An 11232-nucleotide genomic window follows, 5' to 3' on the forward strand; every position below is an offset into this window, starting at 1 on the left:
TCGGAATAATAGTTGGATTCCCTCAGTTTTTCATTTCTTGAGGATTCCATGGGAGCTTTCCATGTCTACATGTTAGACCCTGTCCAAACAGGACTGCAAATCAAAAGGGCTGCTGGAAAATCATCCGTTGATATGTTACTTGTAGTTAATAACCAATAAGATCAATTTTAAGTACACTGTTCAACACGTGTGGGTATGAAAATCAGCGGTGAAACAAAGTTCATGATTCAATACTCATGCTCGAGATTCTCAAACAAAGAAATTCTTAGAAGAAAACACTTTCTTGCACAGCAAAGACAAACATACGAGCTACATTTGGGTTGATACCATACCAGCAGAACCACAGCATTCCACGTTGTAGCAGCAGCATCCTCCGATGGAACTATGGCATTGTCGCCAAAGACCACAAGTGCCATTTTTACCACTTAGTGGTCATGAGCAAATGTTAGAGATCAAATCTCAGAAGCAATATTGCAGATTTTGCCTCAGGATTGAATTAAATCTACCCATGGAAAAAAGACTTTTTGAGGGGGGAAAAAAAGCAGCAAATGTTCAATAGGTTTGCTAACCGCCACGCTTGTGTAGCCCAACTCCTCTATGCACCATCACACACCATCACACGTGCATGATCTAAGCTGTTCCCCAGGTGGGACCCTCCATGTAGATGCCCTGTCCTTAAAATCAGGTGAGTCCACATGTCAGATGGATGTTTTAGCTGTCCACATTGCAGCCACCTGATGAGTGAACCAGCCTTACTTTCGGCCAGGACATCCACACAGTGTGTTCCATCACAGAAACTGCTTGGATGTTCATCGTGCATGCCTAGCAAACCTCCCGTCCACAGAAGCATCTTACTGCCAAGGATTGCTTCAAACAATCACAACGCTATCTGCATCAACAACCGGTCATCCTCTCTCTGGATCGTTCAAAATGCCCCTCCATATCAAGCAGCCATCCAACTCATGGGTCAGATCATCGCACCCATCATGCTTCGAGAGATGAATTCCCTTGCCTACACCACTACAGTGTCTGTGAGCCCAAAATTCAGTACATTATAACGAAGTATAGAAATGCAATAAAAGATGCACAGAGCATAAGCAATGCTTACTATAGTGCAATTGCGACCAGCTATTTTTGTCAGCCCGTGAGATTTTGAAAGCAACTGTCCTTCTGTAGTAGGATGAAAAGTCGCCTCCATATTCAAGTCCTTCATTGAAGATGGAGAGTCGACTGGAACGGAATCCGCTTCAGTTGCAACCACAGTTTCCTTGGTCAAAGGAAAACCAAAGAGTCTGCAACAGCTTTTGCTCGGAATTCCACCTTGCCCATTGCTACGATCCACCTTTCCGACAAGCACAGGAGTGTGCACGGCACCTAGAATGTTGTACTCCTTAGATGGATGATACAGCGAATACATGCTTCCTAAATCTTCCCCTGAATGCTCGGGGTCACAAGGCGACCCGCAAGGTGGCGATCCATGTGTTATGAAGTACCTACCCTTCTCCCTTCTCTTCTGATTATCAATGCCATATGCAGTGTGAATGCTTGCTTGCGGGAACGTTAGCACAGAAGATGGTGATGAGACTTTACGAGAAGGCACGGATGGTAGCACATGGGCACGGTACCCTTGCAACAGAGTGGGCCATCTTCTTCCAGAGCTAGACAAGTGGAACCCTTCAAAGAATCCAAGCCCACCATTTTGGTGTGCCCAAGCATCAACTTGAATTCCACTGTGCTGTGGTTTCAATGGAAATATTTCTTGACCTTGCAAGACCTTGTGGAATCGAACAGATTCTCCTAAACTTGTGCCCTTAAGAGAAGAAGTGTCAGAATTCCCAGGTAGTGGGATTCTGACACCATTTTGGATCCCAACTATGCGGGAACTATTGGGATTGGGAATGCATCCCCTTCGTTCAGATGATTGATGATTTAATACATCAATACCATCGTAAGGAGTTCCAAAACCCGAAATTTCTTGACCTTGCAAGACCTTATGGAACCCATAGGATTCCATGAAGCCTGAAAGCCCACTTCCATCTGCAAACAAGTCAGGGATAAAAATAAAAATAATGGAAAGGAGATAATAAATAAATGCACCACTCTAAAAACATCTCTTCAGACAACAGGCCTACTTGGAAGTGGAAAATCTTCTTTGACAGATGGCGGGGAGATCTTGGTTCTTTTTGACCCAGGTACTATCAAATTGCTAGAACTAGGAATTGAACCAGATGGCTCAATCTCCCATGGAGAGACTCTATCCTGACGATTGGTCTCTACATCGTCCCACCTTACCTGCAAGAATGAGCTGAACATGTAACACCCACCATGTCAAATAAGGCAAGCATGCAAGTTAAGAGAACTAGAATCATAATACTGTCCTACAGATAACGCTGGTGGGACTAACTATAAATCTTATGCTGATGGACACCGAAACCCTATTCCAGACAAAAGAATGATTAGAAGTTTTGAAGAAGGCCTATGACTTGAATAGGATGCTATTGTGCTGATTCAAATAATTGCAACGGTAAATAAGTTGGAAATGAACAAAAATGAAGAACACAAGAAGTTATGTGGTAAGATAGTGATGCTGATGATTATGCTATGTAATAAGGAAATTCCATTTCTTGAAAATTTGTCCTGTCCAACATCCCTGTCAGACACGTGTCGAACACATGTAAAAATGGGTATCAGGAAGGAAAACCTCATATTTTATGCTTATAGATGAGGGACCACCACCACCATCTGCAGCAGCATAGCCTGCCCAAGTTATTTGGGATTGGTTTCATGATTGCTTTTGCAAATGTTCAACGACTGACATCGTACTTAACATCAATCTCCACTTTTAATTGAGGCACCTTCAATCCATTAAGACAACAGGTAAGAGATTTCAATGCATAGGGAGGGCACCAAGACACCTTAGTGAGAGAATCCAATAAGGGAATTAGCCTCTTTAGAGACCTGCCCAAACACAACAATCTTACAACCAACCATAGCATTGATATGATTTACAATGTTGCACCCGTTTCCATGGCAAAGGGGAGCTTCTTGCAAACCAAGAGATGGCCGACTACAAATCACCTTCCACTAAGAGGGCTCCTCAAACAAGTTGAAGAAATGCCTAAGCCCTCTACTCTAGTAGCCTCGCCTCACATTGTTGGAATCACCCATTCCAGATGGGCCAGAGAAGGCAATGCGAATCAACCCTGATGCACCCCGAAGACACCCCCAGACTCCTGATTCACCCAGATTCCCTTTTGAGCATCCCTTGATAGAACTTCTAAGTTCTATCAATGGAGATTTATGTAGAACAAGGGAGAAATGAAGAAGAAGAAGATAGGAAAAAGACGTTGATCGAATTGAGGGGATCGGTCCTCCAAAGTGTATTGGAAGATTTTAATTTAGTAAGGGGAAAAACAGACAGAAATGGGGGGAGGGCTCCTGGATTGCATGCTCTCCCTTTCATTAGGAAAAATCATTTATAAAAAACGTAAATCAAGAAAAACCTTAACATCCCCTTAACATTTAACACTAACCAACATAGAGAAGGACAAGTGATCGTATCAGATTTTCTATGGTCCCCGTGTCCGACACGTCGTATTGCTATCCGAGTTCCATAGCTTAATAAAGTAGCCCTTTTATTCCTTAATATTAACAAGTTGTGAAATAGAAGAAACTATGGCACTAGCAAGTGATCTGTGAACACAAGTTAAATAGTATTCAGGCATACCAACAGACATTTCCATTTGGAACCGGGCCATCTCACAGGATCTATATCACCAATCCCTGTAATCAACCCAGTGTACCTGAAAATGGAGACACGCATTAATCATTTCTCTGAACTTCGTTTAAAATACAAATGATTTTGGAATGGAGCGAATAGATAATATCATAAAGTGTATGAAACCTTCGATCTGCTGCATCTTCATTGTCAAACAGCATTTTGAACCTCATGCCAATAGGAAATGAATGATCAAAGCTCTTCACGAACTTCCTGTACGGTATTATGAATTCTGATGGGCTTTCCCTACAAGATGTTGAATTTAAAGCTCAGAAGCTGTGGCGTATTATTAACTACAGATAACAAGCTAGGTAATATTAGTATCCATTGTCATAGGTGATTTGATCAGTTTACTTTCATGAATTCAACAGAGAAATGGAATGCTAACACAAGATAAAAGCAGAAGAAAATATGGCAAGAGAACCAATTATTTGAACTAATGATTTTCAGAGTTCCAAGAAAGCATTGAGAGACAACATTCCTCGGTGGTTTCTGGAAACTATTAGAAATTAAAATTGATTGGCAAATCCATTGCTATGCAAAATAATATGTAAGTCTTTAGTTTGGATCGAGCAGGTAGTATCCATCCTTCAACCAGAACCCGTAGTACAATTCCAAGGAAAGACAACGATGTACAATGACTTTGGCCATAAGCTTGACAGACCATGAAATAGGGTTTGCTAAGGTGGTGATAGCCGTCCATCAATGTTATTTTTGGGACAAAATGGCTAACAGGAGGGAGCTAGCAAGGGCAACTAGGATGTGCCATTAAAAATCAGCAGTCCCCCACTAAGGACCAATCTGCATGCAATAATTTTCACATTCTGTCTCCAAGAGTGCCATGCACTAAAATTAGACACCAAGGTATTCCATAACAGTAATAGCGGACATTAATGGCCACCATTACCGTTAAGATATGGGCGGCAAAGGCCATTGCTATTTTTGTGAGATATGGGCATTACCATTATGGTAATGGCGGTTAGGTAACCATTTTGGAATACCTTGTTAGACACACATACACATTGTCATCGTCATCGTCATAATCGTCATCATCAGAGCCTTTTTCCCAGCTACTGGGATCGGCTGTCATGATTTCTTCACAAAAGTTTGGCATCTCGCTGCCCTCTTGACATCAACCCTCCTATTTTAACTGGGCTTGACCGGCAGCCATTTTGCTACCAGACATGTAGTCCTAGCAAAGGATTATGATAAAACCTTTCTCATCAACTCGTCCTAGCTAGTTGGGGTTGGCTTTGATTATTGCTTTGCAAATGATTAGCTGCCTACCCGACATCAGCCCTCCTTTCAAAAGACTAGGGACAGTCTGTGCATCGCAACCAAGCGGATGTTTGTATGTGTGTGTCACAACAACCACCACCACTATCATCGCCTTTCACCTTCCTCTTTAACTTGGGCTGTTGGAACCAGCCATGGAAAAGGCTCAGATTGTCACCGCTCACATGCCACCAGAGTCCAAACAGTATTGAACGCCAGCTCACCTGTTACAGGACATTCCAAAAGTGATAAAGGAAAGCAGGGTCATGGAAGAGCAATTGCCAGGGAAACTGCTAAGCACAAAGCATGCACACATGGGAGGGGTCACACCCAGGTAGTTGGCTACACAAAATAGCATCGAAGCCACAAATAAATGATTACCAACACCATTCACATCAAAAGACAGCCACCTCATGCCTAACACTGCACCTTAGTCCAAGTAGGGCTTGCTACCCAAAAACGGGGATTTGTGAAAAGTTGCTGTCAAGAGCATGCAATTCCAGATGAACCCACTGAGAACAAGGTATTTCACCTCTAACTATGAAATACAGATACACCCTACTGTACCCACACATGCACATGGACAGACAAGCACGTTGTACATGTCAGGAAAGTTTCTCAGACTGCTGGTAATATGCTAGCTGGTCCCAAGCCTAGGTAAACATGGGTGGTTGATGTATCAGTGGGCAGTGGGTTGTCAAATCTTTGGCAAGCAAATGAAAATTCATGTTTCAAATATTGATGATTGGCAAAACAATTTTCATAAAGCCAACACCAAAAGATAGGATGATATATACAGGCCTGGTTGATTTTCTAAATTCTCGGTAAATACCTGGTAAATAAGCAATTATTACATTTTCATCCTGTTTGAAAATATGCTGGTATTTCTGCTTCGAAAACCAGTTCAAAAGGACTGCTTTAAATTTGGGAGCCCCACCATGATATATATGACATATCCACGCCATCTATCTTTTTACCAGAACATTTTGAGGCATAAGCCGAAAAATGAGGCAGATCCAACACTCAAGTGGCCCCACACCAAAGGAAACAGTGGCCCCAAGAAGTTTCTAACGGTAGGTGCTCAGTACCCTTTTTCCTGTGGTGTGATCCACTTGAGCTTTGGATCTGCCTTATTTTTTGGCTCATGCCCTAAATTCAGATGGCATAACGGATGGACAATGGGGATAAGCCACATACATCACAGTGGGCCCCACATATATTTCGCACCTCCTCAGTTTTGTGTAAAAAAATTAGGCCCGTCAAATCAAGCATGGGGAACCATGTGGTCATTACTTGAGGAAATAATCATTACACATTTACAAGGAATTTACGGTGAATTTGGAAAATCAAACAGGGCTGGGAAATGGAGTTAATGGGTCCAAATTGGGTCACAGTTAACTAAATAGAGGTAAATCACAAATAATTAAAGCAAGGTGGCACTTTCAAATACTTAAATAAGGGAATTCTTGAGGACAAAACAAACTTGCTCCAGTAATTCGTAAACCATCCCTTTGATAGGCATGTGTCTCATCCAGCAGGACAGCCTTCCCTGCCAATGCCACATGCATATGACAGTCTCTAATAATATGATAGATGAAGAACTGATCATCATCATCATCATCTAAGCTTTATCCAAAGTTCTCAACTAATTGGGGTCGGCTACATGAAGCTTCTACTGCCATTCCACTCTATCAAGGGCCATAACTTCAGTTAGACCATAGTCATAGGTCATTTAAGTCTTTTCTTACTACCACCACCAAGTGTCACTTTGGGCCTTCCCCTTGCCCTTTAGAGCCTTCTCACTCCTAACCAGCGCAGTTTTTGGTCTTGGTTGCACATAACCAAACTATCTAAGTCTACTTTCCCTCATATTATTATATATTGGTGTTACCCCTCGGTTTCTTGGAAAGCATTCATTTCTAATTTTATCCTTCCTTGTTTTGCCACTCATCCATGTTAACATCCTCATTTCAGCTGGACTCATTCCATGAAAATGTTGTTCTTTAACTGCCCAAAATTCTGTCCCATAAAGCATAGCTAGTCTTATAGCTATCCTAAAAATTTTACCTTTAGTTCGGGTAGCACACAACGATCACATAAAGCTTCTTTTGTTAGTTTATGATTTTATTCTTGGTATTTTAGGCTACCAGCATGCAGCAATAAAGGCTATCAATTTAAATGAGAGCGAGACTGACATAAATAATCACATTCGATTTTGCTTATGCTAAGCAGCAGCTTATAGACTGAAAGACATTGCTTGAATGGACCAATGACACTCAAACAGCCTGACTAGGATTGCATGCTAATCTTTCATTAACATGTTAAACTTCATCCAAAAATGACATGTATCTTCTATAATGTTAATTCCCCATGACTTTCCTCATACCTTGGGTTGTAGTAGATGTGGAACATGCTCTTCGTGGATAATGCATTAGCCACAGCAGCAAGTGTAGCAACATTGGACCTTTGCCTACAGAGGACTGGATAAGTAATGCCACTTTTAATATTGGCTGCTCTCCGAACTCCCAATCTCAACTCTCCATTTGCGCCCCTACAAGAAATTTCAAACATTAAGATACTCGTCCAAAGAAAAATTCCTAAAAATGTAGGTTAGTCGTGGCGGCACACATTAGTATATACACCTAAGGAAGAGAACGGCATCCCCTGAAACGAGCTTTTTCTTATGGACAAAAGCACTCCATCCGGTCGTGAGCAAATGTCTCCGTGGCTGACCTGCAAGACGGCATAACATAACTTTTTTGTTTGCAAGACAGACCTAAATTAATTTATTAATGCAAAACTAATCCCCCACACCCAAGTCATTTTCCCTTAAATCCAATAAATCGAATCCCCAAACTAATCACCAAATCCCAAGACAAATTTCCCTTAAATCCACGAAATTGAATCCCCAAACAACAAGCTTTCTTCTGGTATGGTTCAAAGCAAAAGGTGCCAGTGAAAAAGCCACAAATCCTCGTTTTCTGCAGAAAAGAAATGGAAGCCATTGGGAAGGAAATCTTTCAAAATGAAACCCAAAAAGAAAGAAAAACACTTCTTCAGTGATATAATCCAATGCATCAAACCAAATCTTTTATACAACCCATTTCAGGTCCTTAATAGTAACAAGAAATGTGGAGTTGATTTGCAGCAAACATGATGGGATCCGAGACACTAATTAGTTGCCGCCACCATGAAAACGCCCAAGCATAAAAATCAAGAGTTCAACTGATTAGATGGGCCACACATATCAGAATATACTATTGGTCATCTTTTGATAGAGCAGAATGGCGGAAATGGATTCATGCAACCCCAATTAGATGGGGGAAAGCTTAGATGATGATGATGACTATTGATCATCTTTTCTTTCTTCTAACCATCCAATTTTCACTGCAGTCCCACCCGATGATCAGACTCACCTAATTTCTTGGCCAGGGCATTTTCACTGTGGGACCCACCTAATGAACAGCCCAGAACTCAAAAGAATATGACACATTTCCACATGTGCCATGAATCATCCCTTCAACCTCTCTTCACATGAATCATCCTAGCACTAATCTTTAAAAACATAAAGCAAAGCATAAAACATCATTCTCATCAGATAGGAATGGGCCCCTTTGGATGGTAAAACTCCAAAACTAACACAATCTACACAGAATTGAATGAGAGTACCATTAGCAAAGCAGAAAGAGAACTAAAAATCAATGAAAATTCAGTAACTATTGAAATTTTGAAACAGCGTTTCTTCAATCAACAAATTCCAATATCCCATGAAACAATGGAGCGAGTACGCACCCCTGTAGATATGCCGAAACCTCCACTCCATCCCATGCAGATCTTTTGCGATGAGCTCTTGCGAGGGTCGCTGCAATTTATAATCCTACGACAAGAACCGAAAGAGGAGCGTTCTCAAATGGGTGTGTTCTTATTACATTTAGGAAAATAACAATTTTCGAAAATGCTCATTACCAGGGAAGGGAAACAGTCCTCGGCCGCCCGACGAGGTACAGAGAAACCTCCATGTGTGCTCGTATCTGATGCAGTAAGGGTCTTGCAGAACATATGGGGCGTAGTAGACGTGGCCGGACCTTCGATCTCTTCCTCTTCACCATCTCCTTGGACCTCTCTGTCCTGCTGCTAACAAAACCAACATGAAACCAACCGAAAAATGTCAAAAACATTGAAAGCCATCATCCAAAATGAAAATTGAAGAAAGATAAGACAGAACTCCCAAAAATAAAAATATTACAATCTTGAATTTGTAAAATTCAGAATCAAATATCCAACCTCACTTTCCGGTAACAGAGAAACCTGCGCGTAAACCTCATCCGTAGCTGCCTCTGCCTGAAAATTGTCCAGAAAAATCCCACATTTTAGTTTTTTAAAAAATAATAATAATAAATAAAAATAAAAATACATGCACCTAAATAACAAGATCAAAGAGAACCGATACGAAATTCGAAAAATCAAAGAAGATCCAGAACCCAAAATCCAAAACCCATTAAAAAATAATAAAAATAAAAATAAAAATAAAAAACCCACATTTCAGCAGAATTTCAGTAAATTCTCATCAAAGAAGAGAAGAAGAAGGGAAAACCCGACATGAAGCTTCACGTCAACCACGCGGCAGAAGACATGCGGAGGGAGATCATAAGCAGGCTCCAGGCGGTAATCGGTCGTCTGCTCCAAATGACCCTGCGGAAAATACACTACAAAGCTCCCCTTCCGCGGCAGCCTGATAAGCGGACCAGCGCAGGCGTGCCAGAGCTCCAAGCAGACGGACGGTGACGGCGAATCGGCACGAGGCGGAGGCAGAGGCGGAGACGGAGAAGGGTCTTCGAAGGCATCGCCAATGGAGTTAAGATCGATTCCCATCAAATACAGAAAGAGAAATGATTCAAAAGAGAATAGAAAAAGATGTCGCTTTGGGTGTTGAAGGTGGAGTGAAGGATAAGGGCGATCATGCCTGCATTTCCAAGCTGCTGCTTAACCTGCGCACCCTCTGTTCAATGTAGAGGCGACTGCTGCTGTCTCCTTTTAAGAAGAAAAAAATAAAAAGAAATGAAAACTGTGTATGAAATGCTTATCTCTGTCTCTCTCTCTCTCTCTCTCTCTCTTTCTTCCTTTGTTTTTTTGCTGCTGCGGCCTCTGCTGTAGCTGTGGCTGTACTGCCTCTTAGTTCACCATAAAGTAACGAGAAAAGCTTTGATACTCCGGCAATGTGACACATCATACTCGTGCACTGAGAGATCGTGATTCAAATTTTACCGTCCGAATTATTGTTCGCAATTGAAATGTATCATGAACAAAAATTACAGTTATTCGATAATTTGACCGTCGGTGGACATTTATTGGATGGTTAAAATTGAATATCCGATGGTTTTGATTCAACAAGCAAGTGTCCGCATTAGGGCCTGTTTGGGAACCTGAATCGGGAACCCTGGATTTGAAATCCTCCTGATACCTGGATTCAAAATCCACTGTAATTCAAAAGTAGTTATGCATAATATATTCATATTTATAAAGGTTTAAATTTAATTACTAAATTAATTTTAATATCTTTCATTTTTTAACATATATAATGTTTTGCACAATGTATGTAATAAGCCCATTGTAATATATATTTTTCTCAAAATTGATAAAATTTAAAGTCTTGAATTGGCCACAAGCACAAGATTACATCTGAGTGACTAACCAATGATTTTTAACAGTTGATTTACATGGACAATATTTAGACAGTGTAAATCATCATATTAAAGTTTTTATAGTGACGCATTTGATAATTTAATTGTTTTGAGACATTATTAGTAGGCCATGGGTCTAATGAATTAACAGTGTAACGACAAGCAAATTACACTAGCAACTCTTAAAAAGATTTTAAATGTAATTCAAGTTTTCACTTTGGATTTCAAGCTCTAGGGATATGTGAAACACTTTATGATGCCAAACATACGGGCATTTGAAATTCCCTCAAACCATAAAACCATGATGCCAAACATACCAGGCAAGATTCTTCAATTAATTTGAATTTTAACTTGATTTTGTATTTGCCAGCTGTATAAGTTTTGACTGCCTGCGTATCAAGCGTACATACATAACGCGAGTATTTAAACTAGTTATACTATTTATTGGAATAATGATTTTATTATTATATAATATCAATGGAAAAGACGTTACTGTGG

The 11232-nt window shown here is 40.7% G+C and overlaps 1 protein-coding gene across 7 annotated transcripts; it reads right to left on the reverse strand.

Moving 5' to 3' along the window:
- Positions 1 to 110: 110 nt before the first annotated feature.
- LOC131245290 (auxin response factor 3-like) lies at positions 111 to 10162 on the reverse strand. 7 transcript variants are annotated; one of them, XM_058244638.1, is made up of 12 exons: positions 9653 to 9793; positions 9338 to 9394; positions 9020 to 9184; positions 8846 to 8930; positions 7918 to 8034; positions 7680 to 7786; positions 7440 to 7604; positions 3905 to 4024; positions 3728 to 3803; positions 2133 to 2292; positions 1109 to 2037; positions 111 to 1012 (listed from the first exon to the last, which is right to left on the reverse strand). In XM_058244638.1, coding segments are annotated over exons 1-12 (2028 nt in total). In that variant the 5' UTR covers positions 9655 to 9793; the 3' UTR covers positions 111 to 967. The 7 variants fall into 7 exon arrangements, with proteins under 7 accessions (XP_058100621.1, XP_058100620.1, XP_058100616.1 ...); XM_058244637.1 differs by having other exon boundaries at positions 9020 to 9187; XM_058244633.1 differs by lacking the exon at positions 7918 to 8034 and having other exon boundaries at positions 7696 to 7786; positions 9020 to 9187; positions 9653 to 10162.
- Between the last annotated feature and the right edge of the window lie 1070 nt (positions 10163 to 11232).

The sequence above is a fragment of the Magnolia sinica genome, chromosome 5 (genome assembly GCF_029962835.1).
Source record: "Magnolia sinica isolate HGM2019 chromosome 5, MsV1, whole genome shotgun sequence".
Taxonomy (NCBI): Eukaryota; Viridiplantae; Streptophyta; class Magnoliopsida; order Magnoliales; family Magnoliaceae; genus Magnolia; species Magnolia sinica.

Bases quoted from the DNA above. Each gene is read 5' to 3' on its own strand.
- LOC131245290 (XM_058244633.1), bottom strand. From the start codon at position 9,925: ATGGGAATCGATCTTAACTCCATTGGCGATGCCTTCGAAGACCCTTCT. The intron at 3,804-3,904 runs GTTTCATACACT...CTCCATTTTCAG, and splicing joins GAAGATGCAGCAGATCGAAG to GTACACTGGGTTGATTACAG. The intron at 2,038-2,132 runs GTAGGCCTGTTG...ACTTGTTTGCAG, and splicing joins AGAAGATTTTCCACTTCCAA to ATGGAAGTGGGCTTTCAGGC.